At 36.6% G+C, this 19,493-nt stretch overlaps 1 protein-coding gene across 9 annotated transcripts in view; it reads left to right on the forward strand.

Moving 5' to 3' along the window:
* The window catches only part of KIAA0586, a 107,187-nt gene that overhangs the window by 49,960 nt on the left and 37,734 nt on the right, over window positions 1-19,493 (forward strand). For 8 of the 9 annotated variants that reach the window (XM_023627813.2, XM_070249811.1, XM_070249814.1 and 5 more), the window contains 5 exons: window positions 201-454; window positions 1,438-1,514; window positions 5,673-5,807; window positions 9,151-9,328; window positions 17,873-18,027. In XM_023627813.2, the coding sequence (XP_023483581.1) occupies window positions 201-454; window positions 1,438-1,514; window positions 5,673-5,807; window positions 9,151-9,328; window positions 17,873-18,027 (799 nt within the window). Of the gene's footprint in view, window positions 1-200; window positions 455-1,437; window positions 1,515-5,672; window positions 5,808-9,150; window positions 9,329-17,702; window positions 17,779-17,872; window positions 18,028-19,493 lie in introns of all 9 variants that reach the window. The other variant, XR_011432146.1, reaches the window with a different exon arrangement.

A 19,493-nucleotide genomic window follows, 5' to 3' on the forward strand; every position in this document is an offset into this window, starting at 1 on the left:
ATGGTAGAACTTACAAGATGATCTGATTAAAGCATGAAAACAATTTTGGAAAAATAAGTCTTGTTAATTAATTATAGTAGTGCAGATTATAGAGATACTTGCCTAAAGGAAACAATACCTTTGAATCTCTTTTTTAATATCAAAATTAATGTAAACCTTCAGTGACCCAATAAGTTCAAAATATGTCTTTTTCTTCTTAGTGTAATGTCTGTGGCCAAAGATGAAGAACCTGAGAGTGTGGATGTCACTGCTCAGCCTGCACCTCCCAAGCCAGTTCCCTTTACGCCACTTCCTGCTGGCACCAAGGTCCCTTCCCCCATACAGATGCCCAGTTCTGACTCATCAACCATGGAGAGCACCTTGAGCGTTACTGTCACTGAAACCGAAACTTCAGACAGACCTATCTCTGAAGGAGAGATTTTATTTAACTGTGGTCAAAAAGTGGCTTCCAAGAGTGAGTTAACTTGTATCAATTGATTTCACCAGTTAGATTGTGATAATTCCTAAGTAATGCTTAGATTATGATATTTCCTAATACTTTTCTATTTAAAGTGTTTTACTTAATTTTCAAGATTTAACATGGTATAGTAGAAAGAATATGGACTCTGCAAGTTAACCTTTGTGGCCCTTAACTTCAGAATGTAAAATCTCCCCCGTAAGTCCCACCCTCCAGAAGTAATATCACTCTTAATAGTTTGGGACATACCCTTCCAGTCTTTTTTTTTTAATACATATATAGATGCATAAATACATTTATATGTGTATGTATTTTTGCCTTTAAAAAATAGGATCATACTATACATACTGTTTTGACACCTCAATTTTTTAACCTAATATATTATTGACATCTTTCTGTATCGGTACATACAGCTCTACCTCATTTTTTTAGTGGCTGTGTCGTCTATTAAAACAATGCCATAGTGGTGGGCATTTAGATTGTTTTCAGTGTTTCCATGCTAGACAGAACTCTCCAGTGACCATCCTTGCACATGTCTATATCTTTGTGCGCTTACCTGGTAACTTCGTTAGAAGACTGCCTGGAAGTGGAATCTCTGAGACAGAGGAAGCACTTTAAAATAGCCATATGTTGCCAACATGCTCTCCAGAAAGGTTAATCATTTTTAATTTTAATCAGGTTTTAATTACAACAATAGTATACAGGAGTGCTTCTTCCTCAATTTCATGGTTAATGGTTGATGTTTATAGTTCTTTTTAATTTCTGACAAGCTGGTAGGTGAAACAGAAGTCTCATCTTTGTTATAAAGTGTACTTTTAAAGAAAGTGGTGACATTGAGTAGCTTGTGAATTACTATTTATGAAATTTGCCAGTATTTTTATTGTATAAGTTTAAATGTAATGTTCTATGGCTTTATGGTCAGGTTATTTACTAAATTTATACTTCTTCTTTTTTCTAAATTTTTATGTTTTAATTTCTAGTTTTAGGAGATGGAGGATTGTATCTCACAAACCTAGATGATAGCTTATCCAGTACTCTGCGTGATGCCCTTGAGATGGTAAGAAATGACTGACTCCACATTGAATTCTGCCATCAACATCTTGATGAGCTTTTTGCCATTGATGGTTTTTTCCTCAAATATTTGAGATATAGACATAAAATTAAGTAAAATATCCATAAAGGAATTTGAAGTTTCTCGCACCATCTCATTATCATATTTGCACATTTCATTATCATAATTGTAAGAATGAAAAGAAAATTGTTATTAACCTCTGTGGCTCCAATAGTCAAAAAATACACAGTTAATATAATTAGGTAATGAAAATCTAGCTCGGTGCAAACTGTCACCTGGATTTGTTGCTTTTACAATATTTCAGGCAGGACCTTAGCTGTTTAAATCGACTCTCTTATAATACATTTGTTATTTTTCCCTAACTATGATTATAAATTTTCGTGCTAAAAAATAATTGAATTGAATGGCTTAAAAAATACTGAATTAGGACCCAGGAGTACTAACCCTTACTAGTTATTATCTAGCTCTAGGAAGAAAAAATTTGCACTTAAAAATATCATACGGAAATGATAGTAGGAATTTTCTTTTGAAAATGTTAATGAATAGAAATCTTTACTTTTTATATATTTTTAAACAACCTAAGCAAGGAAAGGTAGTTGTACTCAACTTTCGTCTACATTTATCCATAGTCTTTGCTAAGCATTCCTGTTACTGCTTTTAAAAAAAAAATTTATTTGATAATTTTTAACATATGTATTTATCGTAAAGTCATTACTCCAGTCAAGGTCATGAGCATATCCATCATCCATCGCTCCCAAAAGCTTCCTCATGCCCTTTTGTAATCCCTCCTTCTTGTCTCTTATCATCCTCTCATTTCCCACATCTCTCCCTGCAGCCACTGATCTACATTCTGTAACTATAGGTTAGTTTGTATTTTCTAGAATTATATAGCAGAGTCACATGGTACATATTCTTTTTTTGTCTGGTTGCTTTAGCTGAGTGTAGTTGTTTTGAGGGTTCTATATGGTGTAGTGTGTGTCACAGTTCATTCCTTTCTATTGCTGAGTAGTGTTCTATTGGATGGATGTAGCACAATCTGTCCTTTCACCTGTTGCTGGACATTTGAGTTTATTCCAGTTTTTGGCCATTGCAAGTAAAGCTGCTATGAACATTTGTGTACAAGTCTTTGTGTGGACATAGGCTTTCATTTCTTTTCGGTGAATACCTAGGAGTAGAATGAATGGATAATATGGTAGGTATATGTTAAACTTTATGAAAAGCTGTGTAAGTTATTTGCTAAAATTTTATGTAGACTTTTTCCATCTGTGTTTTATTATTCCTATAAATATTTTTGAGCTTTGCTCAGGCACACGGTTAAGTGACTTAAAGATAGTTTTAACCTTTTGAGTCTTGCCTTTAAAATTTATTAGGGCAAGACCAGGGCAGTACTCATTCTAGGGCTAGTTATTCCCTGCCACGGAGGGAAGACCCATCTATGTACTCCACCCTATGCCTCAAAAATGAGGCTTTCCAGCCTGGCTGGTGGGAAGCCGTTATTCCAGGCCCTGTGTGAGCATCAGACGCTGTTATATCCAGTCCTTTCTCAGGTGCTTGTTCCTTCAGCCTCATGTAATTACCTCAGATGCGTCTGCTGATCAGTACTCAGCTTAAAACTCAAAGGGGACCTTCTGCAAATCTCCAGAGTTCTCTCCCTGTGCAGCTTTCGCTTTTCTGATAGTCTTTTTTGTGTGTGTGTCAGGAAGATTGGCCCTCAGCTAACATCCACCTCTTTTACTTGAGGAGGATTGTTGCTGAGCTAACATCTGAGTCAGTCTTCCTCTGTTTTATGTGGGATGCCTCCACAGCATGGCTTGATGAGTGGTGCTAGGTCTGCGCCTGGAATCCTTACCTGCGAACCCCAAGCTGCCAAAGCAGAGCACACGAACTTAACACTACACCACTGGGTTGGCCTGTGGTAGTCTGTCTTAAGAACTCTACCTCCTGGAGGTTCAGCTCCTTCTTCTCAACTCAGGGATCCACTCAGGGGTTCTCCCTCCTGTGCCCCAGCCTGGAAACTCTCCCAAGCAGTAAGCTAGAGCAGTCATAGGGTTCTCCTAATTTGTTCCCATCTCTCAGGGTTCACCGTCTTTTGCTACTGATGATCCACGTCTTGAAATGCAGTTTTTCATATACTTTATCCACTTTTTTAGTTGTTTCAAGGGGTTGGGTAAAGCTAGCCCTTGTTACTCAATCTTGGCTAGAAGTAGAAGTCTAGTTTCATTTTTATCTTTCCATTTGTATCATTATATGTGATTATGATAAAAACAGAGATTGATGTATTTTTGAAAAGTCATGTCCTTCTCTCCTCTTAAAATCATAGTGCTAGAAATTTCTTTAAAGCAACCTATTTAAGTGATATAAACTGGGACTGGATATTAAATTTGGCAGTGGAGCTTTTAAAAAGTATACATAGTGGCACCATTCTCTGATATGTTGATTGAGTCGATCATAAGGGTTGTATGGTATGCACGTGTGTGGGTAGTTGAAGTGTAGACCTGTATATTTTGAAAACGCTCCCGGGTATTCTGATGTGCATACTCTGTTGAAACCATGTGACTACTTATTTTACTTTGAGTTTAGTGAGGTTAAATCATTTGTTGATATCACATAGCTCTTTAGTGACAGATTCACAACTCTTGTATGGATACATAATACTTTTTCCTTTCATTTTAAGCTAATAACTGTGAACTTTTAGTGTTAATAGGGGCTGTCTGAATTCTAGAGCTTAGGTTGCAAGGAGCTGGGGTTTGTGGTGGGCGCTGGTCAAGTCCAGCAAACAGCTTTATTGGCTACGTAGCATCTTTCATAGACACTCAATGGTGTAAAGATGCTGAGTTTGGAAATTCATATATCCAAGTAATAGGATTTGCTAAAATAATTTGCTTTACTACATATTGGAGTATGACATAATTAATGGAGGAGATTTTTGATAAGATTTTAATGGAGCAATTACTTTTCTAACAGTAATTATTTATTACGAGTAATTGAGTTCATTGTGAAGAGAGTGAAAATCACTTTTATAAAATAATATTGAGGGAAGGCATAAATGAGGTGTCTTTATTTTTAGAGAAGCATTATACTACCATTTGGACTACTTAATATGTCATTGTGGCGTTTTTATTCATTCTTAGAACTTTATTATGGTGCCAAAGCATGTTTAAGTTTGTTTAAAGTAAATAGCTAAACTGGACTGGAACTAAATTATAGCATCTTTATTTTTCTACTTTTGAGTTTAGTTAACTCTAATTTTGATATTTTTACTAAGCCTAAATCAGATAGACTACAAATTCATAATAAAGTCAAATGCAGAAGTACAGCCTTGAAGAACTGAGAATAGCTTGGAGTCATGTACCAGTAGGCATTGATCTGTATACAGCTGGGGGATAAGGACTTGTAACCCAGAGTTAATAAACTTTGTTTCATTAAAAACAAAATGCTTAAGTAAAAAATACTATTAATGGAATTTAAAATCATGTTAATACTTTTATTTACAAGGGAATCCAGTTTCTCTGACTCTGAGGCCGCACTGTCCCTCAATTTGGGGACAGGTCTATTTTGAGGCACCAAGAAAGGTAGGCTGGATGTTCCAGTGAGGGCTTCCAGTACCTGCTCCCTAGCCAAAGTCATCCCAAAGGCAAAGGGACAATGGAATGTCTCTAGGTGCCTAAACATATTATTGCAGTTTGTCGTTTTTGCCCGGGGTCCATGTTGTGGCATTACTACCATGCTCTGCTGCCACCGCCATGCTGTGGAGTCACTTTCTCTGCTGCATAAATGTGAAGCAGGAAACCGTGTGAACCAAAAACTTGATGAGACTATATAAAATATTTGTGAATCATTGTAGCTCAGTCGCATGGGACAGAAGGTCCAATTTGCATATGTTTTTATAGCAAATCTCTAGTTTAAATGTAACCAAATTATTTTATACTTTTTTTTATATTTGAGGCAAACATAAAGGGCTTTTAGTAGAGTCGAATGAAAATGAGAACTAAATGAAAATAAGGAGTTCATTTTCTTTCCATAAAGTGCTAACACAACCATTTTCATTGATGGCTGCTAAGTTTTACTAATCATACATTGAGAAATGCAGTTATTTGATAGATTAATTTTTGTTTGTACTAACTGTCTTTATATTTTCTTTAGGAAGATGATCCTCCCAGTGAAGGACAAGTGATTAGGGTGCCCCGTAGAAAATTTCACGCAGATGCAATTCTTCCTCTTCTTGTTAAACAAAACCAGGAATCGTTCGTTTCACAGCAAGCAGTCTATCACTCAGAGGTACTTTTTAATGTTAAAGACTTTTTTTCTTTTGGTTAGATCTAAATACTGGAAAAAATAACAAAAATATTCCTACGTTTAGTTAAAGTATGCTAATACTTCAGCTTATTCAGAGGTCACGCTCATGGTAACTTTAACCTGGAATCAGAGCTTTGCAGCTCTAATCATAGAGGTTTACAGCTAAAGGGAATTTAGGCCATCTGTTTCCACCCTATTGTTCTACAGTTGAAAGACACTGAAGCTCTTTTAAATGATTTGTAAGGATCGTTCATTCATTCTTTCTGTCTGCATCCATTTACTGAGTATCTACTATATGTCAGACACAACCTTGGAAAAAATACAAAGATGATCAAGACAGGACCCCTACCTTTAAGCCGCTTACAGTCATATAGGGAGAAAAGGGCTTAGACTGTCACTCTACAGTGTGATAACTGGTCAGATAGCTGTATTTGTAAGAGTAGAGGAGCACATAGAAGGGAAAAACTCTGCTTGAAGTTGGATGACACCTTATATATTGTTATGGGTCTTTAAAGATCCAGTAGGATTTTCCAGGCAGCAATGAGGAAAGACATTTCAGAGGCAGAAATAGCATATGTTAAGGGACAAAAGCTGAGAAAAAGATTAGGGCTTATTTAGAAAGTGTTGAAAATCTCAGTGTGACTAGAACTTTAGATAAAGGATAAGTCTGGAGAAGTAGATTGAATCAGATGACCATGAAGAACCTTTTAGGCCATGCTAAGGCTTGGGCACTGTGGAGCCTATTAAGATATTTTGGGCAAAGGTCACAAGCTAGCAATACTTAGGAAGGAGTGTGGAGCCACGGACAAGGGAAGCAAAGATGAGAGATCTATCAGAACACCATTGAAGTAGTCCAGAATGAGAACACGAACAGAGATAGCTAAGCAGAAAGAGAGAGGAAAGACATTTACATATAAGAGTAGAGCATTGACAGTCATTGGTCACTGGTTGAGGGAGGTTGTGATTATGTATTTGTTGGCTTAGAAATGCAGAGGAAAGAGTGCCAAGTTTTGGGGGGAAGATAATGAATTCGATTCAACACGTTAACTTTAAGGTGCTTAATGAAATTCCATGTGGAAATGGAAGTCTCATAGTGAGAGAGCAATTTGTTAGTACCTATTTAAGTTATAAATGCTTGTGCTTTTTGAGCCAGTAGTTCCACTTCTTATTATCTAATCTAGAGAAATAATTTCTCATAAGCGCAGAAAAGGATTTTATTCTTACTATAGTTTGAATAGAGGAAAAGTTGAACCAATCTAAAAATCCTTGAATAGGAGAATAATTAAAGTATGGTATACTACATGGTAGACAAAAAGAATACAGTAGATCTTCAGGATTTATAGTTAAGTTTTAAAAATCAGGTTGCAGAATAATACATATACATACCTCAGAGTTAGATACACGCACGCACACTCACATACACACATGCAAATGCTTAGATGCTTAGAAAAAGATTTGGAGAGGATAAACTTCCAATTTCTGGGCTTCCAGTCTAGCCAGAATGGCACACTAACAAAGGCTGCCAGCTCCCTCTCCCCAGATCAACCCTGAAGTAACTGTAGAAGTAAGAAAGAAACCATGGATTCTGAGAACTAAGTAAAAATTGTGAAAAACTACTGGGAAAAACTGACAGCTAACTTGCCCTGGCATATGTGGGGAGAAAAGGGCTGCATCTGAGGGGGAGGCTGGTGTGAGAGCGTTTAGTGAGAGGAATGATTGGAGCAAAGTGCTGCTGTCATTGCCTCTTTCCCTCGTCTCCTTGAGAGCATCACTGCTTGCCTCTTAACCATGGAGATCTTGGCAACAACCCAGGCTGCAGATACTGGTACCCAAGAGTAACATCAGGGGCATGGAGGCCTAGCTGGGGTGAGAAGTTACAGGTGAACTTTGACCGGGAACCCGCGCATTCATTCCTTGACCCTCTTCCCCTCCAAATCCTGGGACGGGGGTGTAAAACCTCCCAAGGAAGCTTCTTCCTAAGGGTTTAAAGAGGCGGCCGTGAGCAGAGGATCTGAGCGGTAGAGTAGCGGCAAACAGTCGGGGCCATGACCAGCAGGGGTTCTCTGCTGCTGAGACGCCTTCCCTGGGACTTGTCTACCCTCTTTTTCAGGTCCCGGGACGGCCTATGTGTTAGATAGTTTGGCAGTTACAAGTACCCTGGAGAACTGATTCACAATAGAGAAGGTGGCATGTATTGTACAACATTCTGTATGGTAGTGGCAGAGTAATGTAGGCACTGTGAAATATTTCTAATTAATTACTAGGGAACATGTATCCACAATTATTCTAAACTTTGTCCAGGAGTCTCCACGGATTCCATATTAATTGCAGAACAATCCTTTTCTATTTAAAGGATGTTGAGCAATTGATATTTCTAAAGCAAGTCAAATTAGGGAATAATGGGAGATCTAAGTGTATGGAGGAGAATTAGGGCAAATTGTAGAAAATCTTGAATGCTTAGCTGAGGAGTTAGATTTTATTTTGTAGTCAGTAGTCATCAAAGATGTTTCAGCAGTGATTCCTTCATATATTCTAGTGAAAACCCCACTTGGTTGAAATTAAACTCCTTTTAAATGATAACCATGAGAACTTTCAGATATTGGAATTTTTATTCAGTTCTTGATTATTAAACTCATTGATTAGAATATCTCCAAGTCACAAAATGTCTAGTGATCAGGGCCTATAATTTTTAATACAGAAGGAAAGTAAAAGTCTTAATTTATTTTTGGTTTTAATTTATTTCATATATTTAATAAAGAAACGTATTTGTACTTTCACACTTTCCCAGGGAAAAGAACTTTATTAAGTATGGTTAAAATAGTCTTTTTCAATCTATGTACTTCCAAAAAATGTAATTATTTATATAAGGGTAATCTCCATGTCATTTAAGGTATATTCTCCTCAGTTATCTAATTATAAAGTTCACACTAACAATTTTAGCCAATTTTCATTCATGAGGAATGAGAGAGAAATTTTCCCTTATTCTAATTTTAAGCTGTATACACAATGTGTACCAGCATTTAGTGTTTTAAATAAAATTTTTCTTAGGTGTTTTATTACAATCTAATTTGGACGTTGAAAAAACAGATAATGGTTATTGAACTTAATGAAGAATAAGATATTAAAAACAAAGCCTATTGCTAGATGGCTTATTGAAGCAACTTTTTAAACTTATCCTTCATGTAGTGTGTATGCGGCATAATAAGCACTTTCTAAAATACCTTTCAAGCCTTCAAGTGGTATGAGTCATGATATTTGACAAGTGTTTTCCGTTTTGACTTGATTTTAATATAATGTTTTTAACAGTCGTTTCTGCTCTTTACAGGACTTGGAACACAGTGTGGGTGAACTTAGTGACGGACAAAGGCCCGGGCTGACAGCAGCCGCAGAGAGCGTTCTAATGGGACACGCTGTTTATATGCAGCAGCCTGTTCCTAACGCAGAGTCTTTGGATCAAAAATATGCTCCTAAGCCCTTATCTCAGCAGTTTGACACGGTGACAGGTATGCACCAAAACAGTGCTTCTTGATGTGCCATCTGTCAACAGTGTTCACTGTGAATGCCATCACATTTTCTTTGTGCTGTTTCCATGCTAAATGCTGTATTCTGTTTTGTATTATAATCTACAGTAGTGTTCCTAGTCTGACTTGAGAAAAGCATAACTATTTTTAGGTCTGGGCTTGCAAAATTTCTTTATTAAAAAGGGTTTTCATAATTAAAAAGTTTGCTAACGACTTTTTCTATGGTTTATATGGCACTGTTTCCCCAGGTGTGATTCATACACTGGGTGGTACATGAGATAATTTTGGTAATATGCATATGTACACTTAGAAAATTTAATAGTGGTGTATTAATATATACTGAAAACCCTTTGAATAGCAGCGAAGCATTGTCTGATTCAGCGCCAGAAGGTGAGAGGATGGCGCAAAAAAGACCGAGCAGGATTCCTCTCTGCTCTCCACAGGGTCACCAAGAGTTGGAATATGCTCAACAGTGCTAACAACAAACACTGGAAAAATATAAAACTAGCACCGTCAAAACTGTGACATAACAGAAATTGTTTAGGACAAGGTTAAATTAGATAATACTGTAGAAATTTCTTCTTTACACTGTATGAATTTCTGACTCAGTGCTCAGTGCACTTAGGGCTATTTTGGAACTTCATTAACTAAACTTTCTGCTGAAACACTTTGGGAATAAGGGTAGAATAGAGAATACTGATGACTAGCATGTATAGTTGGTTCTCCTTATCTGCAGTGCTTATATTCTACAGGGTTACCAGCAACACTGAATTAGCACATACTGAACCATGGCTCCTAGGGGAAGCACAGGGTCAGGTTCCTACGAGCCTCTGGGCATAACATTTTTGTTAGCTGATCAGCACATAGCCTTGTTTTGTGTGTATTTCTATTTAAAGACACTTATTTAATGTGTATTGTTGATTCATTCACATTGAACTCACAACCAGCAGCACTATAACTCATGCCCAAATTAAGTTTATTGAACACGCATAGTTCTTCTCTAGGGCCCAGCACAGCCTTCTTGCACTTGGGAACACCAGATAGCATTTCAGCATTATGTTTGGGGCCATTTTAAACACGAAATCACCAATAATACATTCAAAAATGTGAAAAACATGTCGCTAAATAGCACAAAGGACACTTGTTTATGATGTAAGAGCTGAAATAAGAAAGCAGAGTGTCTCGGTGTTCAGCCCCAGCTGGTGAAATGTGTCTAGGATGATGCAGGGTTTTTGCTGCTCTACACACGTCTGCAGGCACGTGAAGGTGCTGCGGGCATTGGTTTTGGGTTAAAAATAAATTTTATCAGGTAGGTGCATTTGCAGACATGGAGTCTACAAATTAACAAGGATCAGCAATAGTCTCGTTTACTGATTTTTCCATATCCATTACTGCCTTCTCTTAAGTGAAAAGAACTTCTGAAGGTACGCAGATTTGCCAGAAAAGGAAACGGCTGAGGTTAGAAAAATATTGGTAGAGAGTATTTAGAGTCTCAGTTTATATTGAATGAAGACCTTGTATCATTCAGAACTGAGTGAAATTCAAGACTGAATTTTCCGTGGAATAAATGTAGACTAAGATTGGATTATTTCTTAATTTGTGCACATAGAGCATTAAATGTTTTACAGTCTTTTAAATTAGTAGGATTCAAAATGGCATAAAGTGTGACTTTTATATTTGTATCCAGTTAACTGTGCAGATTGCAATTAAACAGAATTGACGCTAGATGGCTCTCACAGATCACTTGAAGCTGCTAGGTACCTGTGAACAACTAGGTAATTGTTAAATTCTTGTGAAATAAAATCTCTGAGGATGTATCCTATTCAGCTCCTCCTTATACCTCTGGTAGCACCTAGCAGATTACCTACAGTACAGTGTGTTTTATTGTAGGTAAATTGTAGATATTTGTTTAATTTAATTGGAAAAAACAATAATAATGTGGCATAATATAAGATTGAGCATATAGGTGAGGCAATATAATAGAGTGGCTAAGAGTTTGGGCTTTTGTTATCAGAAATCAGTTTGAATTCCAGTTCTGTGTATTTTTGGCAAGTAACTTAATCTCCCTGAGGCTATGTCTTCATCTGTCAAGTGGAGATAATGTTAATGTGTTCGTTATCTATTGCTTTGTAACAAATTACCCCAAAATTTAGCAGCTGAAGACAGCAAACATTTATTATCTCACACAGTTCTGAAAGTCATGAATCTGTGAGTGGCTTAGCTGTGTGGTCTCGGGATCTCGCATGAGGCGGCAGTCAAGCTGTTGGCTGGGGCTCAGGGCATGTGAGCGCTTCAGCGAGGCTGGAGAATCTGCTCTCCAAGCTCACGCATGTGATTGCTGACAGGAGGCCTCAGTTCCTCACCGCGCGAACCTTTCTGTAGAGCTGCTCATGACACAGCAGCGGCTTCCCCCACAGCGGCTCATTTGAGAGAAAGTGAGCAGCCGAGATGGAACCACAGTGTCTTTCGTAACGTAAACTCAGAAGTAACATACTATTGCTTCTGCCACAGTCTATCAATAACATAGACTGATCCTGGAATAAAATGGTAGGGACTACAGAAAGGTGTGAATATGAGGAGACAGGAATCGGGGCTGTCTTGGAGGCTGGTCGCCACAAATAGTGTCCACCTCATAAGGTTAGTAGGGGTAGTCAGTGACAATGCATATAAAGTAGTTAGCACTGTGCTTGACACATGGTGAGTGGTGCTCTAATAATGCTTGGCATATGTAAATACCTTCTCACATGTATTTAATAGAACCAGAAACTATCCACAGTTGCCTAAAAGGACTGTGCATATAGAGAACTAATTGTTCTTATTTCAAGTATTTTGTTATATAATGGTTACTGTAAGAGAATTAATCCCGTGTATTATTATTTCTGCTGGTGGCTAATCTCATGCTTTTTATATTGATTTTTGATAACTTTGCGTACAGAGGCTCATCTATTCTTACATTGTCTCTCCCCACCCCTGCTCATTTTCACAAAGTGCCCTATTTGCAACCTATAGTCCTCTACTACTATTTCCAGTTCTGCCTCTCAGCTTGGGTTGAGTAATGAAAACATGCAAAATAAGCTTTGAAGAGTTGTCTTGGGAGCCCTAAAATATAAAGTAGTATTTTGAACAAATTGTGAGGACTCTGGGATTTACTAGTAATTAAGTCTCTCCATTCACTCAGAAAACTTGTATTGAATACCTGCTGTGTACCTGGTACTATATTAGTACTATATTAGGCACATGAGATACAGAGATGATAGACATCTGCTCTCAAGGAAGTTTACAAGCTCATGTAGGAGACATAGAAGAAAGAAAACAATTATAATATTGTGTGATTAATACAACAACACAGACTACTTTGGGAGCACAGAGGGGGAACTCAACCCACAAGTGAGGGCTCAGAGGAGGTTTCCCACACGAGCCAGTGTGCAATTGAATCATAAAGGAATTAGCCAGATGGTAAAGTATGATAAGGTGTGTTCCAGTTTGTTCATTTACTTACTCATTCAGAAAATATTTTTTCAGTACTTGCTATGCTCTAAACGCATTCTAGTGCTAAGAATATAAAACCTGATCAGGCCCTGTCCATGAGTTTTTCTCGAGTAGAAGTAGTAGATGAGAAGGCACAAATGTGCAATAAATTATTCTGGTTGTTGTGCAGAAGTCCATATAGGTTGGGAGCACAGGTCACTTGTACCTGGAGAGAGCAATCATGAGGGGAGGCTTACTTGAAATGAGATCTCAAAGATGAATGGAGGTTTGGCATGTAGTAAGTGAAGAGGGACCTTCCAGGCGGAATGTGCAGTGAGACAAGGGGATAAAGTTGAAAAATGGCAGGACTTAATCAGGAAAACGTTAAGTACTTTATCAATGAATTAGAGCTTAGCATGCAATGAGATTGGAGTAGTGAGCAGAAAGCAAGTCCTAAAAAGCCCTGGATGATGGATCAAGTAGGTTTTGGATTTACTCTAAAGACAGTAGAGATCCATTTGTGCACAAAATGGAAAGTAACACCAATCTTACTTTACATTTATTCTCATGGAAATATGAATTTCTATCAATTTCTGAGTGTTTTGTGATATTCACCGATCCGTTAAGGTTTACAAGTAAATAGCTGATATGATTTTTGCCATTTATTTAGCAAGATCATCTAAGGTGCAGTGTGATGGATAGGATTAGGAGGAGAGGATTAAGACTGGAGGCAGGGAGCCTGATCGGACAGCTCTTGAAGTAAACCTGGTGAGACATTATTCAGCAATGAGGATATATAAAAAGGGAGATTTGAGAGACAATTAAGGAGAATAAACAGGACTTAGTTTGAATATAAGAGATACAAAAGGAGGGAAAGTCTAAGAAATCGCCAGGTTTCTGGCTGGAATGATCGAATAGATGGTATTTCCCTTCACTGAGAGAGAGCGAATAAGGAGGAAGAACAGAAATAGGAGGAAATAAGGATGAGTGGGGTTTTTTTTTTTTTTCTGCTTTTTTCTCCCCACATCCCCCCAGTGCATAGTTGTATATATGTTTTTTCGGTTGTGGGTCCTTCTAGTTGTGGTATGTGGGACACCGCCTCAACATGGCCTGAAAAGTGGTGCCATGTCTGTCCCCAGGATCCGAACTGGCAAAACCCTGGGCCACCAAAGCGGAGTGGGTGAACTTAACCAGTCGGCCACGGGGCCAGCCCCTGAGTGGAGTTTTATACATGTGGCATTTGAGGTGCCTTTGGGTTTCATACAAATACAGTAATCTATTAGTCATGCCAGACCCAAAGCTACTGCTGGTGCTGGCAATTTCTGGTGGTCTTAGTCTTCTCTGAAAATCTACCACAGTGGCTTTTTCCTAACAATAAGATTCTAGAAGAGTAAAATTAGGGATTTCAAGTTATGGTTAATTAAATTTGACTTGCATGAAAGAATACTTTAAGCATCCCTCTTGCAGAAGGCTAACTTACGTTAAACAGACAAGACACCCATAGTCAACAAACATCCTTTTTAGAAGAGATAGAGAAAATTCAGCATGGTTATGATTGCTGTGATGGAGTCCTTTCCTGACCCCCTTATCACGGGGTTAGACGCCCATCACGTGTGCTCTCTCTGTAGTCCTCTAATGTCGCCTACCTGCTGTTGCTCTTATCACACTGATTTGTAATCTCATTTGAGGGTAGGGACTTTATCTTGTTCACTGTCCTATCCCTGTCATCTAGCCGAGTATAATGCATAGTCAGTAAGTATATGTTAATGATAGGGTGTTATATGAGTTGAAAGCTATTATACACTTTTAATGCTTTTGGGGACATGTTTGTATACTTTCTGGGTTTCTACACCTAGGTCTTTTTTTCATTCAGCATTTACCTTCTGTCTTTTTAATTAATTTTTTCTTTATACTCATACATTAACCACATATAATTTTACATAAAAACAAAATGTGATTATATCATACATCGCTTTAAATTACAGTGCCCTCCATCCACCCCTATCCTCACATTGTCTCCTGTCCCATTTTATGCCTTACCTTAGGTAACTCGTGTTAAGATTCTGATAGGTAACCTTCCTGTTTTTGTCCTTACACAACTAGTTACACGTACACTCACATGTACAGTATATGTGGTAGGTACATATGATGTGTGTGTTTGTCGTTATTTTACAAGTTGAGGTCATGTCACATACAGTTGTCTGCATTTTGTTTTTACCCAGTAAACTCTGTGGAAATTACTCCAGGTGAGCTGGTATTGCTTAAATTCATTCTTTTTAATGACTGCATAAAACCGTTTAGTATGGATTTCCAATGAATAAATATTCAGTCATTGCTCTGTTGATGGATATTTACTTTATTACCATTTCCCCCCACTCTAAACATTTCTAGGGTAAATATCCACACATATATGTTCTAACCTCTTGTAGCATTTTGTATTTAGGGAATAGTTTCCAGGAGTGGTTACTAGATTCAAGACCAACTGTGTTTTTAATTTTAGAATAGATATTTCAAGTTGTTTTCTTAAAAGTTTAAGCCAGCTTATTTTTATCAGTAATTTATTAGAGCTTTTTCCTTTCATTCCCTCTAGAAATTTTATTACTCTTTTTACTTTTGTCAGGCAAAATATCAAGGTCTTTCTGACTATTGGTGAATTTCTATGTCTTTTCAGGTTTGTTGGCCATTTGGATTTGCTCTTCTCTTAATTACCTACTTAAGTTCTTTCTCCATCTGTTAGCTTCTAAATTTTTCTTGGAACTTTAAGAGCTATTTTTATATTTTAGGTGTTTTCTATCATCTGTATTACAAATGTCTTTTTCCATATTTATACTTTATTGACAATATTTATGATCTTTCTTTGATAATTAAAAAAAATTTATATAGTTATTTCTATCTTTTATAATTTCTCTGTTTTTACAGCTCGATTAGGTTTCCCCTAACATGAGCTTATACCTGTAGTCTCCTAGATTTTCTTGCAAGATTTTTATTATTTAGTATATATTTATATTTAAGTCTATCTGGACTTTATTTTTGCAAATGGTGTAAAGTAGAAGTTCAATTTGATTTTCTTCCAGATAGTCAGTTGTGCCAGCATCAATTCTTATGTAAGCTGTCTTCTTTCCTATTGAATTGAAATATCAACCAATTTGATGATTAAGTTCTCAAAGATGTAGGGATATTTTTTCTGGATTCTTTACTAAGTGTTCTGGATTCTTTATGATCTAGACATATTAGACTATTGTGTCTTTATGGCACATTCTGTTATCTGATAGGGCAAATTTCCCCTTCTTTAAATTTTTCTACTTTTCTTGGCAATTCTCAGGCATTTATTCTTCCATATAAACTCTAAAATTATTTTTGTCAACTAAAAATCACCTTAATTGGAATTGTACTAATTTATGTATTAATATTGGAAGAATTGACATTTTTTATGGTATTTCTTACTGTTCAGATCTTATTTTGTGCTCTCCCATAGGATTTCATAATTTTCTTCGTATGGTTTCTATGTCTTTCTTAATTTTATTTTTATTTTAACTTTTTGGTCACTGTAGTAAAGGATTATTTTCCATTCTAGGGGACTATTACTATAATATAGAGAAAAGCTAATGATTTTTATATATTTATCTAGTATCCAGTCACATTATCAAATTCTCTTATTCTAATAAAGTTTTTTTCTCACTAGAGTCTCTTGAGTTTTCTAGGTATATAACCAAATTATCAGCACAAAGAGTTTTTCATCTCTTCTCTTTTAACATTATATGTGCTAATTCTTTTATTTTAATTCATTTATCAGTCAGGAAAATGTTGGAAAAGTGACATAGGAATAGAAAAAGGCATATCAGAGTATAAAGAAGTCAACATAAGGCCTGGAACAATAGGGTAAATGATGGATATTATCATGAATTAAATTAATCTTCTATCGTGCGAGATAATTAAATGAGAATAAAACAGGTGATAATTTTGAGAAATTGTACAGATTGAATACTGGAAAGGTAAATATTAAATGTATATATTTTGCTTTATGCAAAATCCAGCTAAAAATATAGATTAACATAAAAAATCAGAGGGTGATTATTTGCTATACCTAAGAAATTGTCAACAGACGGCCTTTAAATAGAAAACATCTATGATGTCTTGAAAATATTATTTCATTTAAAACATTTTAGCTTATGTGTATAGACTTTAGATCTATTTCTGTTGATTAAAATGAGATATACTGTGCTCTATTTAAAAGGTGGCTATTAATTAGGAAAAACAATTACCTTAGAAATATTTTAGCAAGAATGTGAAATAAAGAAGAGTGACTAGGAATTGGAAGATGAGGATTTTAATACTTTTACTAGCTCTCTGATTTTTGGATAGTCAGTTAACTTTCCTGAGTCTTTAGCTTTGTCAGTGAAAGATGGTTATAATACTGTCTGAACTGCCTGCCTTACAGAATGATTGTGGTATTCAGGTTTAATGAGATAATGTATATGAGATATTACATATAATGTATATGAAAGTGCGGAGTATGAAGTACAATATAAATGTACAGTGAAATTGTTATTAGATAAATAGATATCTCTGCTCTTATTTTCTTTTTATTGATTTGATTGAGATGCTATTTGGATGAGGTTAAAAGGAACTTGACCATTTGAAGAAAAATATCTACAGAATAGAGCTAAGCAGTATTTTCTAGCTAGGAAATTGCCCCTGCTTTAAGATTACATTTTAGATAGAAAGCATCCTATTTATTCTTACTGATAGAAAATGTAAGCTGATGTGTTAGTTAGTGTGTAGGAGTGGGGGTTGGGTGTGGACTGTGCATGAGGAGCTTGTTGATGGGAACCTTAGAATAGTCCATAGATTTGTTTGAACATAGGTAACTTTTTGCATTCTCTGTAAGCTTTGGTTTTAGTTGCAATGAAGGCTTGTTACCTGGTATTTTGGGCTGAAATACGCTGTTACTTCTAATTGAGCAGGTGAGAAATAATGGTAATCTCAGTCAATTGTTCTTTTTCTAAGATATAAATTAAACAATTTATTTTAATTTTTTGTTTACATATTTGATAACAGGTGGTGTTTATGAAGATTCCTGTGCTAGTCATGGTCCAATGAGTTTGGGAGAATTGGAGTTGCAGCCAAATTCTAACCTTGCCCTTCCCACATCACTTCTGACAACACAGGAAGATGATGTTAAGTTATCAGTAACACCTGAAGATTTTCCTCAGGTACCAATTAATAGCATTTGTACTTTACTTAGAATAAGAATTGTAAAAGTATTGCCTTAGCATGATACACTGTCAAGAGGATAGTCTTTGGAGTCAGACAGCTTCAAATCATGCCTCCTTTGTTTGCTAAGTCAAGCCTGGATACAAATCTTAGCTCATCTAGTTTCTAGCTGTGACCTTGAATACATTACTTAGCTTTTTTCTAAGCCTTAATTTCCTCATCTTTAAATTAAAGAATAAAAATAGTATACATAAAATGCCTGTCACCTAGTTAGGTAGCTGTTATCATTTACACCTCTGTATCTTCATGCAATATATAGTGTAGTAATTTGCACATAGTAGGTACTCAATAAATATTTATTACATTAAAATTTGCAAAATGTGTTACCATGAAAACATAAGAAATTTCATACTGAGTTAAGCCAATGCCCTATTTAATCTTGTGCACTGAAAAAATAGAATAATTACTCTCCAAGATGTAAAAAAATGCTTATGTTATTAAAAACAGTTTTGTATCTGTATAATAGCAATACATTTCTCACTGTGGATTAATTTATTCAGTAAGTATTCATTTGATGGTATTGTGTAGAATTACGTGGCGTTGAGGATTGTTGGTTCACAAGCAAGGGAGTTCTCGGGTAAAATCTGAAACTGGCCCTGTACACAGAGGACAAGGAGAGATCGAAGAAAGAGGCAGACCATTCGAGATTGGAAGGTGGTAGCTTTACTAAGCGAAGGAACTTAGTTATGAGGCTTGTCTTGGAGGCCACAAGATGAGTAGATCTCTGCACCTGCCTGCCAGAATCTGAAAAGTTTGTATAGAAACCTTAACCGGGTTCAGTCATGTGTTCAGCCCAGATGGTCCCAACAACACCTTACTCTCTCAGGACTGCGTCCTTGAAACGGCTGTTAGCATGGGAATAGTGGGCAGGACATACATTCCAAGGACAGGGGAGGGGGCAAGGCTCTTCTCATTGCCTGCTCCACCTGATGGTCACATCCTCTTGATGACCTCCTCCTACAAAGATGAAAGCCAAAATATATAAAATAAAGATTGTTTATGGAACCCACCATTATGTAGGGTTTAGTATTAATAAAATATGATCAAACAAAAATCAAAAAAAGCTAGTTGGTAATGAATAAATGTCTGTTAAAAACTTGCATATAAAACAAAAATTGTTTGTGACCTTGGGTTAGGCAAAAATGACACCAGAAGCACTATCTATGAAAGAGAAAAAAAATGAATAAATTGGTTGTATCAAAAATAAGAACTTCTGCTCTTGAAGACACACTCTTAAGAGAAAGCAAATACAAGCCAGAGACTGAGAAAATATTTGCAAATTACTTCTCTGATAAAATACTTGTATCCAGGGGCCGGCCCTGTGGCCGAGTGGTTGAGTTCGCGTGCTCCACTTCGGCCGCCCAGGGTTTCACCGGTTCTGATCCCGGGCGCGGACATGGCACCG

This window comes from Equus caballus, chromosome 24 (genome assembly GCF_041296265.1).
Source record: "Equus caballus isolate H_3958 breed thoroughbred chromosome 24, TB-T2T, whole genome shotgun sequence".
NCBI classification, from domain to species: domain Eukaryota; kingdom Metazoa; phylum Chordata; class Mammalia; order Perissodactyla; family Equidae; genus Equus; species Equus caballus.